This window comes from Nannobrachium achirus (assembly GCF_963921795.1).
Source record: "Nannobrachium achirus genome assembly, chromosome: 19".
In the NCBI taxonomy this organism is placed as follows: Eukaryota; Metazoa; Chordata; class Actinopteri; order Myctophiformes; family Myctophidae; genus Nannobrachium; species Nannobrachium achirus.
Window position 1 is genome coordinate 56,328,691 of NC_137826.1, and position 20,951 is coordinate 56,349,641.

Genomic DNA, 20,951 nt, shown 5'->3' on the forward strand with positions numbered 1-20,951 from the left:
TCCCAGGTGGGAATTAGACCAAACATATTAGACAGGCCTTTTAGAATAAACTTCACCAAAAACGTTCTTCCATACAACAAATAATGAACTGCAATCATAGACTAGAACCCAGGCAGTCAATACATACCAACGATGCTACGGTAGGGGGAATAATAATGCAGATGTTGCAGATACACACAGGAGCTTTTAGCTGTCCTCCCATGTGCCATGACAGTGTTTGCAATGAATGAAAACTGGTGCACTTCCTGAAAGAAGTCACATGACCTGTGTCACATGACCAAACTGTTACCCAAGATTCAACAGTTTCTTAAAGAGACAGTAGCCAGCAAAGAAAGCAATGAATTCACATCTTTTTTAAACAAAACAAAAACATGAAATAAAACTGTAACAGAACACTCCCCGCCTGGCGTGATTAAAACGCCACTACCCAAGGTCTGTTATTATGGCTTCCTGTTGGGGGGAGGAGGACTGTCCTTAGTGCCACCTTTCCTGGTGACCTTGACTTCCACTTAGCATATCTCTCGATGTCCTTGAAGTCGTGAATGTTCTTGACAGAGCCTGCCTTGCCTTCCCTGCAGGCGTCATCCTTGCAGTATGACTGTGAGACTGCCGATGCATTGGAGGTCCTGATTCGCTGCAGTGAAGAGAGCAGCCGTTGCTGCTGTTTGACTGGTTTGGCCGTAGTGTGACCGTTGATGGCCGGGGCCTTCTGACTTGTAGTGATGCTCTTGCTCAGCAGTGACAGAGCTCTGTTTCTGGTGAGGGTACTGGTGGTTGTGGTAGTAGCACAGCTGGAGGTGCCAAGGAATTTTGTTGCAGTTTGGTTGTCTTTGGGACGAGTGTCGCCGTTGGTTCTAACTGCTGAAGAGGTAGAGGCTGGATGCGTGTTAGCAACTGTAGCTCTGCTGCTCTCGCTGGTGCTGCTTCCCAGCGATGACATGTTGAGTTTTGGGGTGGGAGCTGTCTTTACCTCCGGCTTGGCTGGTTTGCTTGATGTAGAGGCAGTGTTGATAGCTGAGGTGTACTTGGTGGTGTGGCGGACCACGTTGTTGAGAATGAGCTGAGCCTTTGAGGGTGAGGCTGCCTGACTCATGCTGCCTGTATTAGGGTTGACTGGATGGTATCCTTCCAGGATGCTTTTGGTTGACATGGTGGCTGGTTGAATTCTGGTGTAGAATGCCATCACTGTGTTGGGGTCGTGAACAGCTTCCCTGCAGACATTACCAACTATCACCCATCCCAGGTCAAGTTTCTGTCCGTAGGGGGCGCCGTCAGGGCCGTCCAGCTGTTGGCGCACTTTATGGACACTGAGGACATCTCGCCCGAGGAGAAGCATGATCTGAGCATTAGGGTCGAGAGGGGGGATGAGGTGGGCTACTGACCTCAGGTGAGGGTGGTAAGATGCAACATCGGGTGTGGGAATCTCCGATCTGCAGTTAGGGATGTCATTGCATTCCAAGAGGGTTGGTAGGGGAATGCCGAATTCTCCATCCGATGATTCCATTTGACAGCCTGATGCTATTCTCCCCCTGATCTCTGTCACTCCAGAGCAGGTTCGGAGAGAATATGGGTAAGTGGGGCCTTGGATATTAAAGGCGTCGAATAGCTCAGAACGAGCTAAAGATCTATTACTATGCTCGTCAATGATCGCGTAGGCCTTCACAGCTCTGTTACGATCACTGAAAGGATAGATCTTAACGAGACAGATCTTAGAGCATGATCTGTTGCTTTGATCACTATCCCAGACTTGGGTGCAGCTAGCTGTGACTTCAGTAGATGGCGCAGTGTCTAGCTCCCCGCCGTGTTCTGATGGGGTGCTTGACTCTTGGGTCCAAGGTGCTGGTCCAGGGTGAAGGGCAGACACATGCCCCTCACTCCCACACTCCTCACATGGCGTTGTGTAACTACAGCTCTTAGCCATGTGCTGTGTAGATGTGCAACATTTATAGCAAATCCTGTTCTCCCTCAGGAATGCTTTTCGTTCCTCCAGAGATTTTTCACGGAAAGCCCGACACTTGCGGAGTAGGTGGGGCTTTCTATGGATGGGGCACTCTCTATCCGAATCCTCAGGTTGTCTGTCTGAGGCAACTGGGGACGTAGGACGTATGTCTGTCTTGTGTACTGAGACTTGTCTATTATTCCAAGGGGCCCTGTCTGCTTTTGAAGGGACATCCGCTTGGTAGATGAAGTTAAAACTTGGATCGTTCCTGATCCTCGCTTGTTCACTTACGAAGTCGACAAAAACTTCAAATGGAGGGAATGAGACGTTGTGCCTTAGTTTGTAGTTGGACCCATATGACAGCCACGTTTCTTGCAGGTTAAAGGGCAACTTTTGCGCCAATGGATTTACTCCTCGTGATGTGTCTAGGTACTGAAGGCCTGGAAGGTCTCCATCTTCCTTTGCCGCCTCTAGTTCCATAAGGAGATCGCTGAACTCGTGGAGTTTTGAGTAGTCTCGGTTGGAGATTTTTGGGAAATTGTTTACACGTTGAAAGAGTGCATCCTCTATTATTTCAGGTGCACCATAACATGTCTCCAGTCTATTCCATATTCTCGTGAGTCCTAGATCTGGGTAGTTAATATGGACGGCTCTGATCCGTTTAGCATGTTCCGCTGACTCTTTTCCAAGCCACTTGACTAGCATGTCCGTCTCCTCGCTGGACGTCAAGTCTAGGCCTCTGATAGCATTCCGAAATGACCGTTGCCAAGCTCTGTAGCTCTGTGGTTGGTCGTTGAATTGGGTCAAACCCGTGGTGACAAGCTCACGGCGGGCGAAAAACCTGACAAAGTCTGTCATGCCTGATTGGTCATGGTGGGGATTTTGTGGAGTGTTGTTGGGCTCAGAGGGGCGTGAGGGACTCTGGTCATGATGGACATAGTGGAATGTTCTGTTGGGTACGGAGGGGCGATGATGTTGGTTTTGAGGTGTGAAGTTGGGCATGGAGGGGCGTGAGGGGCTCTGATTTCTGTTCGTTGCTACACGTGTGCGATGATGATCCTGGATATTTCTTGAGGGGAGAGTGGTCTCTTCACGTTGATTGTGCTCAGACTGCTGAGCTGATGCCCTGTTCATGACTGTAGGTCCATCAGTGTTGGCCTGGTTACTCTCTGTGTTGAGATGTGGGATTTGGGAAGGGGACGCTATTTCCAGATCACCTTGTTGCATTTGTGTGTCATATTCCGAGGGTTGATGCATTCCTGGTAATGACTGTACAATTTGCTGTTCAACCTGATCAATGACATATTCTCTGACACGCTGTGCGGTGTCATGCGGAGTGGAGTCAGGGTCAAGGCTGCAACGATGTGGACTTTCTGCGCCAGCAGCTGCTTCTAGGACCTCTGCTTCGGCAGTGAGAGCAGCAGTCTCTTTTTCCAGAGCCAACATTTCCATCGAAGCCTCCATTTTAGATTTCTCTATTTTCATTTCTGATTCTTTTCCTGCGAATTGGAGGCGTACTCTAGCTGCTTCCGCTTTTGCTCGGGCCTTAGCAGCAGCAGCAGCTGTGGATGAACTACTCGATGAGCCTGAACTGCAGGTCTTCATTTTGCGTGATGAACCCTTTGATGTCATAGTGTTTGTGGAAAGGGGCTACCTGTAGACACTACTGTGGCTGTCGTTAGCTTCACTTGGTGCTGTGACGTAGTAGCAGTGTCTGTAGTTGCAGGAGCTGCCTTATCTTCTGCTTCCCGAAGCCGTTGTTTTACTGTGCCGCCCTCGTTATGTAGCTGGGATAACTTGGCAGTAAGCGTAAACACCTTCTCTCCATTAAGACTCTGGAGACGTCTTCTCTTTGTCCACAGGTTTATTAACAGTAAAGAAGGGTAAAACTGCAAATAGACAAAGGCAATAATCAAAATATGCTACTGTAAACATATTGCATATAAATCAAATTACTCATGCACTGTAACCCAATGCCCAATATAACAGACAGTTCTGCTAAAATGCAATGAGATAATAATCACAGGTGAGTAAAACCATTACAGCAGGTAGGGAGATTATATGACTAGTGTAACATTTACATATGCATTGCTCATTACACAAACATCAGACAAAGGCTACTAATGCCTGCATTCTACTGTCAGAAGTACAAAACATAAATGTCTCATCACATGTCACTGTTGTTGTATACCATAAAGAATACATATTGTGCAAACAGTCCTTTCTGAAGAAAACAACAAACTCAGGTGTTACTGTAGGTAATCCCAGGTGGGAATTAGACCAAACATATTAGACAGGCCTTTTAGAATAAACTTCACCAAAAACGTTCTTCCATACAACAAATAATGAACTGCAATCATAGACTAGAACCCAGGCAGTCAATACATACCAACGATGCTACGGTAGGGGGAATAATAATGCAGATGTTGCAGATACACACAGGAGCTTTTAGCTGTCCTCCCATGTGCCATGACAGTGTTTGCAATGAATGAAAACTGGTGCACTTCCTGAAAGAAGTCACATGACCTGTGTCACATGACCAAACTGTTACCCAAGATTCAACAGTTTCTTAAAGAGACAGTAGCCAGCAAAGAAAGCAATGAATTCACATCTTTTTTAAACAAAACAAAAACATGAAATAAAACTGTAACAGAACAGGGGGTAAATTTATTGTTATCACATGTTTGTAACTAGAAATATTATTGAACTCAAGTCTCCATGGCGTAACTAATCAATAGAAAAAAAAGTCATTTTGGGGGTGAACTACTCCTTTAATGAGACGCCCACATCTCCCACAGCGAATGACAATCATTCATTTGCCAGATTGACAGTTCGACGACGAATGACTGGTGTCTTTGCACGCGTGCAAGACACCAGTCATGTTGCCATACCTTAGCAACACGCATGATGAACTTATTTTAAGAAGTACATTTATTTTTTCCCCCCTGTAACCAAGGTATGGCAGCGGCCATACCTTGCCATACCCAATTGACGCCTCTGCTGTCTGCCTGCCTGTCCGTCCGTCCGTCTGTACAATGTATTAATATGTAATTGTATTTTGCTCTGCAGGTCCGCAGTTCAACGCAGCTGAGAGAGTGAGTATAAATATTATGTATGATACAGTAAAACAACGCTTTTATTTAATCAACCACAGTCTGATAGTGTTGTACTGGGAGCTGAGCGGTGCAGTTTTAAATGTTCATGAAATAAGAAGTTTACCTTTATTGCTCACTTCACACCATAGGGCTTTGCACACAGACACGTTTTCTTCGCACATAAAAAACTGACGATTATTTTTCTTTTTTAAGAAAACAATGATTCTCTATGTCTAGTGAGTATCATGTTTCTGCTTCAGAACCAACAGAACAAATCAATTAAAGATTAGTTTAATTTTAGGTATACTTTGCTCTTGTTTTGTACTTGTTTTGTGTTCCTGTTTCGTACAGTATGCTTGTTCTAAACAAACAAACAAACCAACAATAGAACAGACCACTCCTTAACTTTACCTCTGTTTCTGTTTCAGCATTCATGGAGGTAGGCTGCCACACACACACACACGCACGCACGCACGCACGCACGCACGCACGCACGCGCACGCGCACACACACACACACACACACACACACACACACACACACACACACCCCTCCCTCTCCTACCGTCCTGCTCTCCTCTCTTCCAGAGCTCCAGTGTCTCCTCTCCCCTCCTCCTCCTCCTCCTCAGTGAGCAGGAGTAACTCCTCTGTCAGGACGCCTGACAGGTCAGCACGTTTTCACTCTTTATTCACCTCCACATAGAGGAGAAACATACTGGGACACAAATATTAACATATAATTATTATTGTATACTTTAGATCAGGGGTCTTCAGGCCAAGGACCCCTTAGCTGAGAGGGAGATAAAGCTGGGACCCCCAATTACATAAAATTGTGTTGCAGACACAATTTTCATCGACTTGTTTGACAGCACGGTCATATGTTGGAGTCATTATATGTGTGTTTTCAGACATTTCACCATTTAAATCGTAAATTCGACCTTTCACTCTGTACTTGGTCTGATCTTTTATTTACCTCTACGCCAAACCTATTCGCCAAACAATAGCCGATCTACAAGCTCTCAACGCCTCGCGCTGCGAGGCGTTGTGAGCTTGTAGATCAGCTATTTTTTGCTTGTAGATTGAAAACGTTATTAACATGAATATTAACCGAACATGTAGCGCAGGTCAAAGGTTAATTAACTCTGGCGTTGTTTTCCGTTTCAGGTTTGTTCCTGAGGCCAGGATGGAGGTAAGTCTCTGATTGGACAGAATGTGACTGCGTCACGATGATGCTATGATGATGTCACGATGATGTCATACTTATTAATCGTGTGTTTGTTATCTCCCACACAGACGCAACAGGAAGGTAAGTCTGTCTGTCTGTCTGTCTGTCTGTCTGTCTGTCTGTCTGTCTGTCTGCCTGCCTGCCTGCCTGTCTGCCTGTCTGTCTGTCTGTCTGTCTGTCTGTCTGTCTGTCTGTCTGTCTGCCTGTCTGCCTGTCTGCCTGTCTGCCTGTCTGTCTGTCTGTCTGTCTGTCTGTCTGTCTCTGGCTATATGTTTCAATATTCAAGTGTTTTCAACAACAGTAATTCAGCTATCAGCATCTTAAAGACATTGTGCCATTATATTGTTTTCCCCCTACAACATAATCATCAGGTATTAGGATTGAACTAGGAGGAAGATTTATTCCAAAAAAGTCCACAGAAAGAGTTAAAATTATGTTTTATGTGGCCACACCCACCAGTTCATTAAGTATGCCTGGTTGGTCAGGTGGGTGGTGACCCAGCTGATTAGCCACACCCACAGTGTTGGTGTGTGGTAAAAGGGGAGGGGATGATATTATGATGTATTTCAGCTGGGCCTTTTGACTCAGAGGTTTCAGCTTTCAGGGAGTAACCAAAAATACACAGGGAAGACATAGTTGCATATTATTAGAGTAATGTTAACTAGACGCATACAACACAGAAAAAATACACAACTATGGCACCACCTCTTTAGCCAAATGAACAATTGCATTTGACTTGTAGCAGTGTTACAACATGACTGAATATGTAAATGATATGTAAATGATATGTAAATGATATGTAAATGTGTCCTCATCAGACATGCCTCCCAAACATCACACCTTCCCTCTTATCGCCGCCCACAACAAGGAGCTGCCCCCCCGCCCTGGGCTGTCTGGGCTCTATGGGCTGCCTGGACCCCCACCCCGCAACGCTGACAGGTACACACACATATATACACACACACACACACACCCTGGACCCCCACCCCGCAACGCTGACAGGTACACACACACACACCCTGGACCCCCACCCCGCAACGCTGACAGGTACACACACACATACACACCCTGGACCCCCACCCCGCAACGCTGACAGGTACACACACATATATACACACACACACACACACCCTGGACCCCCACCCCGCAACGCTGACAGGTACACACACACACACCCTGGACCCCCACCCCGCAACGCTGACAGGTACACACACACATACACACCCTGGACCCCCACCCAGCAACGCTGACAGGTACACACACACACACACACACACACACACACACACACACACACACACACACACACACACACACACACACACACACACACACACACACACACAATACTGAGCACAAGTGCTCAGTATTGATTAACCCTGATATATTTGTTTCCCTGTTTATGAAATGTAATTTGTGGAACCAAATAAAGTATTTAAAATGTGTGTGTGTGTGTGTGTGTGTGTGTGTGTGTGTGCGTGTGTGCGTGTGTGCGTGCGTGCGTGCGTGCGTGTGTGTTTACAGTCTTCCTTCCAGTCTACCAGCTGCTGAATCTCTTCCTCAAAGACTCCAGTCTGGTAAGAGAAAGAGACGCATGTGTACCAGTGGATAATCAGCCGGAGGTTTCTTTATTAATATTTAATGTAGGCCTAGTAGCTCCAAATAGGTCACAATATCATGTGAAAGTCCACAGGGCATCCTGGGAAAGTGGGAGGTGACCGCTGACTCGCTGACCACTACGCTGTAGGCTACACTGTGTAGTAGGGGCGTAACGATACATTCTAACATCGATACGATACGCATCACGATACATGGTTAACAATACCATACATGGACGATATGGGTTCATTCATGGCGATACGATTCGATTCAATGATTCAATTAAAATCGATATAGTCATTATTTAGCAAAGAAATTAAATCTGTGTAAATCTATTATTATGGAAGTAAACTTTGTGATTATCTAGCAAATACATGGACATTATATTACAACACGTATGGACAAACCCACCTTGACATGAACACACATTTATCGATAGACCAAGAGTAGCTATATGGAATGTAAAGGTAATTAGACCCCTCTTTTTCATTTTCCCTCTTAAAATTGCCAAATACAAGGCACAAATAGTTTCCATACAAAACGATTCGATACAGATTACCACATTTTAAACCGATACGATACAAAGCCAAAACGGTACGATATTTTGCTTTTGCAAACGATATTGATATTTGCTAATTAAAATCGATTTTTCGATTCAGTTACTATATCGTTACACCCCTACTGTGTAGGGATATATCCTCTGGTCAGGTCACCTCCCACATTCCCAAGAAGCCCTGCAGACTATCAAGTGATATTATGACTTATTGGAAGCTTTATCGCTGGCTTGTTGTGTCTAAAAAGACATACTGTACTTAACCACTTGTACGCAACTACACATGCCCCCACCCACTCAAATAAGAATCTGTAAAATCGCTAAATCTATAGAAAGCAGTAAATGAAAACATTTGAACACATCTTTTCTCTTCTCTTGGTACTATCTGAAACATGCAGTGGTGTAAAGTAACTAAGTACAATTTTGAGTTATTTCCAGGCCTACTTTACTTGACTATTTCCCATTTTCCAATACTTTTACTTCTACTTCACTACATCTCGGATCCAAATATTGTACTTTTACTCCACTACATTTATTTGAAAGCTTTAGTTACAAGTTACTTTTCAGATATAAATTATAATACCGGTATTATAAAACATACTTTACAAACCACTTTAGTCCTAATTTATACCTATAGGCTATTTGAAAATAGACGATCTATAAGCTCACAACACGTCGCATGCTATTTTCAGTACTACTTTGGTACTTTAAGTACATTTTGATACTTTCATTTTCATACTTTTACTCAAGTACATTTAGAATTCTGGACGGAGTATTTCTATATTGCAGTATTGATACTTTTATTTAAGTACTTTATCCACCATGGCTCATGGGATTGTGTGTAGTTCACAGTGTGTACTTTGTGTGTGTAGTTGACAGTGTGTACTTTGTGTGTGTGGTTGTGTGTTGCAGTGATGATTCAGAGGAGCCGGTCGACGGTGGCCCCGCCCTCCCCCCGCCCCTCCCCCCCCACCTCCCTGCCCTCCCCCACAGAAGAGCCTCACAGCACACAGGTAACACTGTAGCTTACAGCAGGGGGTGACGGGGCACCCTGGGGTGCCGTGACGGCAGTCCAGGGGTGCCGCGAGATCATTTGATAATATTTGGAATTTATTTGGACACTTTATTTCCAGTCAGTTCTAACCAAAATGGCTATTAACTCAACGTTTTCCTCACAACATAGTCACTAAAATATCATCACTGTCGTGCATAAACCTCGTATCTCCAAGTTTCAAATGTGTACGTCTTTTGGTAAAGCAAAGCCCTGCTTCATCATACAAGACTGTCGCACAAAACTAGTGAAAACAGCCGATCTACAAGCACTGTTTTCACTAGTTTAGTACATTTTATAGATGATAAATACAAAACGAATGGTCTTGGACATACAAGGTTTCCACCCGACAACGACGATATGCTATAAATATAAGGTGCTGGGAGTGAAAATTCTAATGTAGGGGTGCCTCGGATTAAAAGAATATTTATAGCCAAAAAAGTTTGGGAACCCCTGGCTTACAGGGACAAGGACCCCTTAGCTGGGAGAGGAAGATGAAGCAGGGACCCCCCCCCCCCCCCCCCAACTGTTGTGCAGACTAGACAGACAGACAGACACACACACACACACCAAACACCCATCAAAACGGAGAAAGCATTTGTCATCCACTCAAAGGGGGGGCAAATAAGGCACAAGTGACTTTTCACACTCCAGGAATTAGTGTTTTTGACGGTCCGACCCAAAAAAAAATCAGTTAAAACTACAGAGTTGCGGCGTTTCAAGCGCACTTGAGCCACGGGAGTCACCGCCGAGAGAGCACAGGCGAGTGAGTCGCAGTGCCGAACGTTGCAAAGTCCGCTTGAGCCGACGTATCGCCACACAAGTTATGTCCAGATAGGGATTAGGGACAGAATCGTGAAACATTTTTCCCCCCAAAGTTTCTCTCAGTATAAAGAGCATCTGCTTAATGACTGTTCTAAACGCTCCCGTAGGAGTTGGACCCCCGCTGGTATGTGGGGAAAGTGACCAGAGGTGAAGCAGAGAGCTGTTTGAAACAAGTCAACAAGGTTAGAGACACACACACACACACACACACACACACACACACACACACACACACACACACACACACACACACACACACACACACACACACACACACACACACGTGGACATCGTTTCTTTCGGGTGGAAACATCAAAACTTTTACTTTTCAGGAATCAATTTCAAATGCAGCAAAAGTACGTTCATCAATGCCTCCATCTGTGCGTGTTTCTGTTTCTGTGTTTGTTTGTTTGTTTTCCTGTGTGTGTGTGTGTGTGTGTGTGTGTGTGTGCGTGTGTGTGTGTGTGTGTGTGTGTGTGTGTGTGTGTGTGTGTGTGTGTGTGTGTGTGCGTGTGTGTGTGTGTGTGTGCGTGTGTGTGTGTGCGTGTGCGTGTGCGTGTGTCTGTGCAGGACGGGGCCTACGTGGTGAGGGACAGCAGCAAGCAGCCTGCGGTGCAGCCCTACACCCTCATGGTGTTGTACCAGAGCAGGGTGTTTAACATCCAGGTCAGACGACACGGGGACAGCTTCCTGCTGGGCACTGGCCTCAAAGTGCACGAGGTACGCAGTCCACTCAGTCCACTTCATTACACAAGTCGACTCCCACCAGAGAAAGTCGAAAGTCGAAGTTGAAAAGAAAAATACTTTCTATTGTGAAAATAGCAGATCTATTCTACATGCTCACAATCGGCTATTTTCACAATTTCTGCCTCTATATATTTGACAATTTGGACAATGTTTAATTTGTCATTTTAGAGTTATTAAAAAGTCCTTAAATTGTCACTTTAGAAATGTGCAGATACCCTCTATACACTTAAACTTTATGTTGGTTTGTTTACAGTTGAGTGAGAAAACAATGTTTCACATTAAGTTAATCATCTTTGGACACTGCTCCTACAGATTTGGGCATAAAATCACACAAAGCGGTACACATTATATCTAAAGATAGATAGATAGATAGATAGATACCTTTATTATCGCAAGGGGGAAATTAAGTCACCCAGAAGGTACAGCAGTTAAGGTTACAGGACAGTAAGAAAAAAAGTAAAGGACTGTTGTGTACAGCCGAGCGACAAAAACAAACAAGAAAGAAGAATCAACAATACAGGAGAATCAACCATACAGAGCAATTAAGTAAAAATAATAATAATAATATATATATATATATATATATATATATATATATATACATACATAAAGTGTCTAACTCTAAAGTCATGTCATCAACATGGATCTGTCCCATTTCCCATATTCCCTCCTGATTGGCTACCCTTTGCCTTCTAAAGTTTGTGTATGCGACCTGATGGTCGCTTATCTCCCGATTAGGGAGTCTTAAGCCCCTATCAGAGTCTGAGGTGAAGAGCTATCACCTCAACCTTTAGGTGATAAGCTATCACCTAACAATGTGATGTCCATCATAGTCACAGACTCACGGTGAAGTCCTATCACCGCGCCTCTGTGCCTCTGAAACCAGGGGGAACACTGATTGGTCAAGATTGACCAATCAGTGAACAGGGTGATGGGGAGATGTCTGAAGGTAAAAACAGAGGAGAGATGTCGGGGTCCGTGGTGATGGCTCTTCACCGCAGCTAATGACGTAATGTTGTAGTTTTATGACCTTAAAAGACTACACTATGATAAGGCCATTACCGGTTTGAATTAAATTCAATCACTTACGTTACCTTTAAGCTACTTTGTATGCACTTCATGTATCTCCTCCTTTCTCTGTGTGTGTGTGTGTGTGTGTGTGTGTGTGTGTGTGTGTGTGTGTGTGTGTGTGTGTGTGTGCGCGTGTGCGTGTGCGTGCCTGTAGACCTTTGCTTCAGTGAGTGACATCATCAGGCATTACTCCCAGAATGCCTTGCTGCTCATCAATGCAAAGGATCGAGGTACCGGTCACCAGAGCCAGTGCATGCTGAGTCACCCTGCTGGTCACTGTGTCACTGACACCGTCAACACCTGGACCTGACCGCATCCAACCACATCCAACCGCATCCAACCTGGACCTGACCACACCCAACCACACCCAACCTTGGCCTGACCACACCCAAATACATCCAACCACACCCGTCTACATCCAGCTGCCTCAAACCGCACCCAACCGCATCCAACCACATCCAACCTGGACCTGATGACATCCAACCAACAGTGGTGTAAAAAGTACTCAATGTTTATACTTAAGTAAAAGTATCAATACTGAAATATAGAAATACTACAAGTAAAAGTACAGAATTCAAACGGTACTTGAGTAAAAGTACGAAAGTATTGGCATCAAAATGTGCTTAAAGTACAAAATGTTTGAAAATAGCACATCTGCCGGCTATTTTCAAATAGCCAAGGTATAAAATAGGGCTAAAGTGGTTTATGTTTGTTTTATAATATTATTATAATTTATATCTGCAAAGTAACTAGTAACTAAAGTTTTCAAATAATTGTAGTGGAGTAAAAATACAATATTTGGATCCGAGATGTAGTGGAGTAGAAGTAAAAGTATTGGAAATTGTAAATACTCAAGTAAAGTACAAATAACTCAGAAGTGTACTTAAGCACAGTACTTAAGTAAATGTACTTAGTTACTTTACACCAGTGCCAACCACAGCCAACCTAATCAAACCACATCAACTCACGTTCAACCAGATCAAACCGGATCAAACCAGATCAAACCAGATATCACCTGTCACCCAAAACAAGTCATATTGATTGCATCACTGGTTCTCAAACACCCATTAAATCTGAGAGTTAACAAATGGACTCATGTACTGGTTCCTAACCCACGGTCATTTAGTTAGGGACCCCTTGGGACCCCCTCCAGGCCCCCTGGGGGTCCCCGTACGGCCATACCCCACTTTGAGAGCCACTTACTCAGATTTTGTTTTGCTGTAAAATGTACTTGCAGGAAATGAACCCCAAAACATTATCAAAGGTTCAAAAGTATTCATGTGAAATATAGAGGAAAACAGGCCAAAATACAATACCATTCACATGAATTAATGAATGCATCACAAACCAGTAGAAGCATACCCAACGTTATCTTTAAAATTGGACCATAATGTACTAAAGGCAGAAGTTTGAAATAAGACTAATATTATTATTATTATTATATTTAGTTGGAATTTCAACAACAGCAGATATACTGGCTCACAGCGCGTCACGAAAGCTGCCATCTTGAACATCTGCTATTTCGGAAGATTTCGGGAAAATCTTGAAAGTGTACGAACTATAGGTCTTAAAGGGATTAAACTAGCGAAGGAAAGCGTAACGTATTTATGACAATGTTTACTGAAGGTAATAAAATCAAGTGTAATGTCAAATGCTCATTTAATGGCATGGAACGTCTTCTGCAAGCAGCAGGAGGGGGGGAAATAGCGACACCTTCTGGGCCATCGATGAGAACTGCAGTGTTTTCCTTGTTTCCACGTTGGCTTCATCCCCAGCGCCTAGTAAAGACCTGCTGCAGTGGTCCGCGTGATATCTAAATGTAACGGCAATCTGGCAAGTCCCGGAAAAGACGCGCTGTGATTGGCCAGGCATCATTTGAGTGGCAGCCTCGCGAGGCCCCTCCCCTACGGGAGGCTTTTCCTCCCCTACTAATACAGACAGAATGCCATTCCCAGCACCTGCTTCCATGGCTTAGTGGATTGGTCTCTAGGATTCCAATCCAAGCGGCCCGGGTTCGTATCCTGGTCGCGTCACTTTTTTTGGCTACACCCCATGGAGGTTAGGTTTAGGGTTAGGGGTAGAGTTGGGTTGTCTAAAAGATAACATGTAGACATAGCGACAATGCAGCTCAAAGGGACTGTAGTGCCTTGGACTGCTGCAGGCCAATCAGGGTGGGGCTTGCCAGATAGCCGTTACGAAAAAAAATCATGCCTATGGTCCTCCTGGTGCACAGCCTCGTATTTCAGCACTCTGTTCTGTGTGTTGTTTTAAAACAAATATTGAACCAATGGAAAGTATTAAAAAGTGCTTCTCACAAAACTGGCTAACTCCATTGGCTCCTCAAACTGTCTGCTAAACCAGCTAACTCCACCTCTTTGTCCCTGATCCTCTCTGGTGGGGGGCTCAGACCGCGTCCACTAAGTAGAGCAAGCTTTCAACTGTCTTCTGATACCTTTGGTTTGGTGAGGGGCGAAACAGTTTTTGTTATTTTCGTACCAGACGACGGGTCTTAGAGGAACATAGCGTTAGGGAGAACTCCACTAACGCTACGGACCTGAGCTATTGAACCCCTAGAGGCCTGCAAGCTCACAACGCGTCGTAATGCGACGAATATATGAATAGAAACTGGAATGAAGAGTTTTACTGTAATTGAAATATTTTAATTTTTTTAATGAAACGATTCTCTGACATCTGTATTTAACATGTTATTTTAATGTAAAACCAAGTATAGCTCTGCTCTCCTTTTACTCTGTCTTGCGTAAGCTTGTATTAAACAAAGATGTTTCATATTTACCTGTGGATGTTTGCTCTGTACTCTTCAAGCTGCTTTAACGTTTTCAGGCCAAGGACCCTTTAGTTGAGAGAGAGATGAAGCAGGGACCCCCGCAACCTGTTCATAGATTCCATATAGTTTAATCGTTTGACAGCACAATCATCAGTGTATTTTGGATTCATGTCAATTTGTGTTTTCAGATATTTAACCACTTGAACCGTCAATACTTAATAAACTTGACCTTTCACTCTGTACTTAGTCTGCTCTTTTTCTCCTCTATGCCAAAGCTCTTTGCCAAAAATAGCAGATCTACAAGCTCACAACGCCTCGCAGCACGAGGCGTTGTGAGTCTGCTATTATTGTCTGCTATTATTGGCTAAAGTTCCCAGAATATGGATGCTATAGGGTTCAAGTGTTTAAAGAAAAAGAAAAAAAAGTTTCTATCACTCAAAGATTTGGAGGACCCCCTGTTGAAGACCCCTGCGTTAGAGGTTTTTAAAGTTATTTCTCCTCCTGTCTAAGAGCTGCTTACTGTAAATCGTCAATAAAACGTAGATGAAGAGCTTTGTTTCTATGTGTGTCTGTTCTGACAAGATCCATTTGATTATGAAGTCTATTGTAATAACTAGAGGAGAGTTCTCTATATCAGCTCATGTGATTATGAAGTCTATTGTAATAACTAGAGGAGAGTTCTCTATATCAGCTCATGTGTGGCAATCAGTGTTGGAGAAGTTAAAGTTACATGTAACTGAGTTACGTAACCAAGTTACATTTTGCTGTAACTTGCTGGTAACTGAGTTACATTCATATTTCTGTAACTCGTCAAGTAACTGAGATACTTTTTGGGTCATTTTTGGTTACAAGTTACAAGAAGTTACAGGCGAAGTTATAATTTTACATTTAAGTTTTGTTTAGATTGACGATCAAATGTCGTCAACAGATCATCATTTTCTTATTTTTTTAACTTTATTTTAGGATCACAGATGTTCACTAAAGAAAATGTAAATCTTTTTGAAATAAAACAAAACTCAGTTGAGAGGCATATTTCTGCTGGCATGTGACTTTTTTTTGTAGGATATTATATTTTGTTTCATTCTCAATTTAACGCTGAAAAAAAAGTAACTCAAGTTACTCAAGTTACTTTTTCTATGTAACTTGAAACTTTATAAGTTACATTTCTCCAGGGGTATAACTTTAACTTGATCAAGTTACTGCCCTGGTGAGTTACTTGTAACTGTACAAGTTACGCTTTCAAAGTAACTTGCCCAACACTGGTGGCAATGCATGTGTTCAAGTTGTAGATTGTCACTTTTCCCAGCGTTATTCATTATTAATTAATTAATGTATCGTTTATTTTATTCATTTAGTTATTTATTATTCAGTGTTGTTTGTTTTTTGAAAAATAGCAAAAACGGCCCCACTTATTGTGTTGTTACTTCAGTACCATAGATGCAGTGTAATTTCAGGACCACAGACAGTGTTGTTACTTCAGGAGACAATGGATAGTGTAATTTCAGAACCATGGACAGTGTTGTTACTTCAGGACCATGGACAGTGTTGTTACTTCAGGACCATGGACAGTGTTGTTACTTCAGGACCATGGACAGTGTTGTTACTTCAGGACCATGGACAGTGTTGTTACTTCAGGACCATGGACAGTGTTATTTCAAGGAGCTTATTTTGTATTTATAATTCCGCATTCAAACATGGCTTTATAATGACACCTGTCTGATATTTGACAAGCAATTCTCTCTCTCTCTCTCTCTCTCTCTCTCTCTCTCTCTCTCTCTCTCTCTCTCTCTCTCTCCCTGTGCGTGCGTGTACGTGCGTGCCCATGAAATAAACCCAGTGACTGCATTTTTAAAAACTTTATTGATAAGGCAACACAATGCGTGACCAATACAAATCCGCTGTAAGAAGAATCCTATTGGCTGACAAGGAGAGCCATATATGGGCACATCCTGTAGCCTCAGTTGAGTTAAGAACTAATCGTTAACATTTTAACAGGACAGGGTTCCTTTCTAAAACATCTCAACTCACAGCTTTGTAATTACAATAATGTCATATTAATGTACATTTTCAAGTCTCTGTCATTATTATCATCTTTCATCATATAAAAACATTATATACATCTAGAACATTCATCACAGTAATGATTGTCAATTCATTAATGAATTGAATCAATTCATTAATGAATTCATGATAATCAAAGTCACTGAAATAGATACCAATTCCCTCACGTGTCTTATTGTTATTTTTAACGTGGTGACGATTGATGCTGAACCAAAACCTACTATTTCTAAACATTAATTCTGCATTAACCATTTAAACTTGATAAAAAAGCAGATCTACAAGCCCACAACACACTGTGATATGGAACACAATGGCATGATTGATCATTAAAATATACACGCTCTATTAAAATGCACACGGCCCACCCATCTGTCCACTTAAAGCTGATAGAGGTATTTACGGCAGCAGTCAGATGGGTGGGCTGCAAGGGCGTCACAAGAGTCGTGGCACCGAGTGCCACGCTGCGAGCTTGTAGATCTGCTATTTTTTTAAAGTCATGAAAATGTGTGCAAATCTTTGATATGTGTGATTTTTTCTGTAACTCAAATTTTGCTTCTGGGGGGTCCCTGGAACTAAATGTTTTGAGATGGGGATCCGTATCATTTTGGGGGTCCTTCACATGAAAAAGTTTGATCACCACGTTGATTCTTCACCTTTACAACGAGGTACAGCTTGTAAGCATCGGGCATTCGTGGAATGAGCAACACAGCCAAACGTGTGGGTAGCACCCCTCCAAAAATGGTCAAAATGGCCTGGCAGGCCTGCAATACTGTTCTTTTGGTGTTCACCTTTGTTACTTTTTACACTTTGTTAATGTTAAGCTCAGTGTCAGGGAAGCCCAAAACGTGAGTAAATGCCAGCAGAACAGTATTGCAAGCCATTTTGGCAAAACTCTGGTCGGTGCTACCCACACGTTTGGCTGTGTAGCTCATGCCTCGAATGCCCGATGCTAGCTGTACCTCCTTGTAAAGGTGACAAATCAACGATAAAAATGATATAAAACACAATACAATTTGGTATTATTAAAGGGGAGATATAATTAATTATTAATAAGTTTCCTTTCTTTTTGTGCTGAGAGAGAGCGGATAGCCCCACCCCCAGCCATTAATTTCAATGGAAGTTGGTGTTTTGAAGCACCCGGAAGAAGCAGAATCCAGGTGCATTGTGGGGGAAATTGGCAAACAAAAGTTTGCTCCAATGAATTGCAGGGGCGGATGAGGGAGTTTTTTTTATTTGAGGGAACCACCGTGTGGATGTTGAACGGACAGTTTTTTCCATTTTTAGTTTCAGGCAATACCTCTTTTCTACCACTTGATGTCCTACCAGACCACATGAGGTACTGTAGGCTAAACCTCTCAATAGCAGAGCATGCTGAGCTGACCAACCACAAACACTGCAGTGTGCTAGTTACCATGCACTTACCATTTCGTTTTTTTTTACATATTTGAGTTAATAGCCTTTTATTCACCATTGTGAGCTTGTAGATCTGTACTAGAACTATATTTGAAAAGTGGCTTGATTTGTAATGTACTGCTTTCCCTTCCTATGAATGTAGGAGTCAAAGGTCCAATATTTGCTTTTGAAATGTAGTGTAGGAGAAGAAGTGACCAAAAATACAAATATTCTCAAAAAGAGTAAACAGTATAAATCCATATTAGATATTTTTTTATATATATATTTTTGGATTTACCAGACTGTAAACCACAAACTAATAATTTTTAATCTGTTAAATTGTTAATGCAAACCGCTCTCATTTTGTTTAATTGTCTTTTTTAATGTTATCTGCTCCCTTTGTCTGCTGAATATTGCTTGTACGGACTTATACTGTTGTACCACAAACTGCTGGAGATATGCTGTTTTTCCACTTTCCATAAGTATTATGTCTTATAATTCCTAATATATATGAGTTAAGTAAAAAAATCTAACTCAACAAAATGAGGGAGTAGGGGGGGGGGGGGGGGGGGGGGTACATTAAGACTTTAAGAAATTAAAAACTTCTAGTTTGTGGTTTACAGTCTGGTAAAAAAAAAGAAAAATTTATCCAAAATTTTAAAATACGGACTGTTATTGGTCTCAGGTACTCATTAATGTACAGTAGCCTATACTTTGTTACTATTATAGGGATGGGATGTGGATCCAACATTGGGGAACCAGGCATCTGTTCCATCACATTTTGGAACCGTTTCCACAATAAAATAAAATAAATAAAACATTACATTCAAGCTGTTTATATTGGGATATTGGCCTAAAACGTCCCTATAGTTTTGGAATCAAGAGCCATTGCCTTTTTCAAATTCAGTGTTTATATGCATGCTTTTTCTTTTTTCTCCAGAAAGGACAACACATGAACTTGTTCTTGTACAGATGATATCGACATCGGTAAATGCGTCAACAGCAATGTTGACATCGGTTATTGATATCCGACAGAAATGCATCCCTATACTGTCTGAAAACATTAGATTCCTGAAAAAAGGAAAAAAAAGAAAATCTGCAGGAGGATGTTGATATTGTTTATTTATTTTAATAGCGTTACTGTCGGGCAGAAACCCTGTAACTCCATATTTGTGTGCGTGTGCGTGCGTGCGTGCGTGCGTGCGTGTGTGTGCGTGTGTGCGTGTGTGTGTGTGTGTGTGTGTGTGTGACAACCCTTGAAATTGGTTTGCCAAGTTGAAAGTGTGCGTGTTTTCTTTTATTATATTGAACAATGAGAAGTATGAAGAAAAGCTTGTGACTAATTAAAGGACAACTTTAGTTTTTTTACAACAAGGGTTCATATTTTAGATTGTAATTAAAGAATATAAAAGATGAGTGTTAAAATGATTTCATTTTACTTCTTTTCTTCTTCTTTCTATTGTTTTAGACATTCTTATTTTAGTGGTTGGGGCATGCGTACAAGTGGCTAAATATGTCATTTTGCAGTTTCTTTATTGCTATTTACAGTAACACTTCTAGCTCCCATAAGTCACATCCAACCATGAAAGGTTGCGTTGTATCTTGGGAATACAACGCAACCTTTCATGGTTGGATGTGACTTATGGGAGCTAGAAGTGTTACAGTAAATAGCAATAAAGAAACTGCTGGCTTATTGTGTGTAAAAATACATATTTAGCCACACATGCCCCCATGCGTATGCATGCCCCACATTTTAGCACGGTAAACGCGATAAAACAATAGAACGAAGCAAATGAAAACATTTTAACACTCACATTGTCTTTTCTCTAATAACAATCTAAAATACGAACCCTTGTTGTAAAAAAACAAAGTTGTCCTTTAAGGACTACCCTGAACACACAGCTCTGTGTTTGGACACAGCAGGTCTCCTCTGGACCTCCCTGACATTTGACTCCTCGTCCTCAGAGAGGAGGACTTAGAGGGGGCGGGGCCACGGGGCCGAGCCCTGGCTATAATAAGTCAACGTGTTCCCATGGCCATGAGCTAAATCCTTTAAACCAATTAGCTCCTTAGGAGGATCAGCGGAGTCGTCCCGTTGGCTGGCAGGCCGCCACACACGACAAAGGGTCCGTTAGGTTCCTTTTGTTGCACTCTCCGACTTACAGACACATGTAAGGGTCCATTTGGTTCCATTTGCACATTCTCAGAGTTACCGGCCTGTAAGAGTCCATTTTGGTTCCAATTTACACTCTCAGAGCTAACTATACTATATTTACAGTGTAGATTGTCCCACCCCAAAAAAGAGCTGTCCTCGATCGTGACAACTAGAAGTCTAGCAATAATTATGTGAGCGTCCACACTGATGTACAATACGTTCTGTCAACGGTAGCACCAAATCTCAAACCCTGTCAGAAGTGCCCGCACAAGAGGAAGAGAGATCTCCATGGTTCTCTCAATGGCGCTGAGAGACGCCTGCAGAATGATCCTAGCCTGGTTGGGATCAACTCCTAATACAATTTGGGTTTTCTGATCCGGTCTAGAGTGGATAGAAGTTAACCAGGGCAGAAACCAGAGTGCCGGTGCTCCTCCAAAATGATTCCCCTCGTTTA

At 42.6% G+C, this 20,951-nt stretch overlaps 1 protein-coding gene across 1 annotated transcript in view; it reads left to right on the top strand.

The window, feature by feature from the left end:
• The window catches only part of LOC308304946 (lymphocyte cytosolic protein 2-like), a 36,180-nt gene extending 20,831 nt beyond the window's left edge, over positions 1 to 15,349 (top strand). Inside the window, exons 11-21 of the mRNA XM_080749570.1 lie at positions 5,009 to 5,034; positions 5,463 to 5,473; positions 5,622 to 5,699; positions 6,198 to 6,222; positions 6,327 to 6,339; positions 7,077 to 7,197; positions 7,783 to 7,835; positions 9,323 to 9,423; positions 10,394 to 10,468; positions 10,857 to 11,006; positions 12,259 to 15,349. Of these exons, the coding sequence (XP_080605696.1) occupies positions 5,009 to 5,034; positions 5,463 to 5,473; positions 5,622 to 5,699; positions 6,198 to 6,222; positions 6,327 to 6,339; positions 7,077 to 7,197; positions 7,783 to 7,835; positions 9,323 to 9,423; positions 10,394 to 10,468; positions 10,857 to 11,006; positions 12,259 to 12,414 (809 nt within the window). The 3' untranslated portion in view covers positions 12,415 to 15,349. The remainder of the gene's footprint in view (positions 1 to 5,008; positions 5,035 to 5,462; positions 5,474 to 5,621; positions 5,700 to 6,197; positions 6,223 to 6,326; positions 6,340 to 7,076; positions 7,198 to 7,782; positions 7,836 to 9,322; positions 9,424 to 10,393; positions 10,469 to 10,856; positions 11,007 to 12,258) is intronic.
• Positions 15,350 to 20,951: the final 5,602 nt, after the last annotated feature.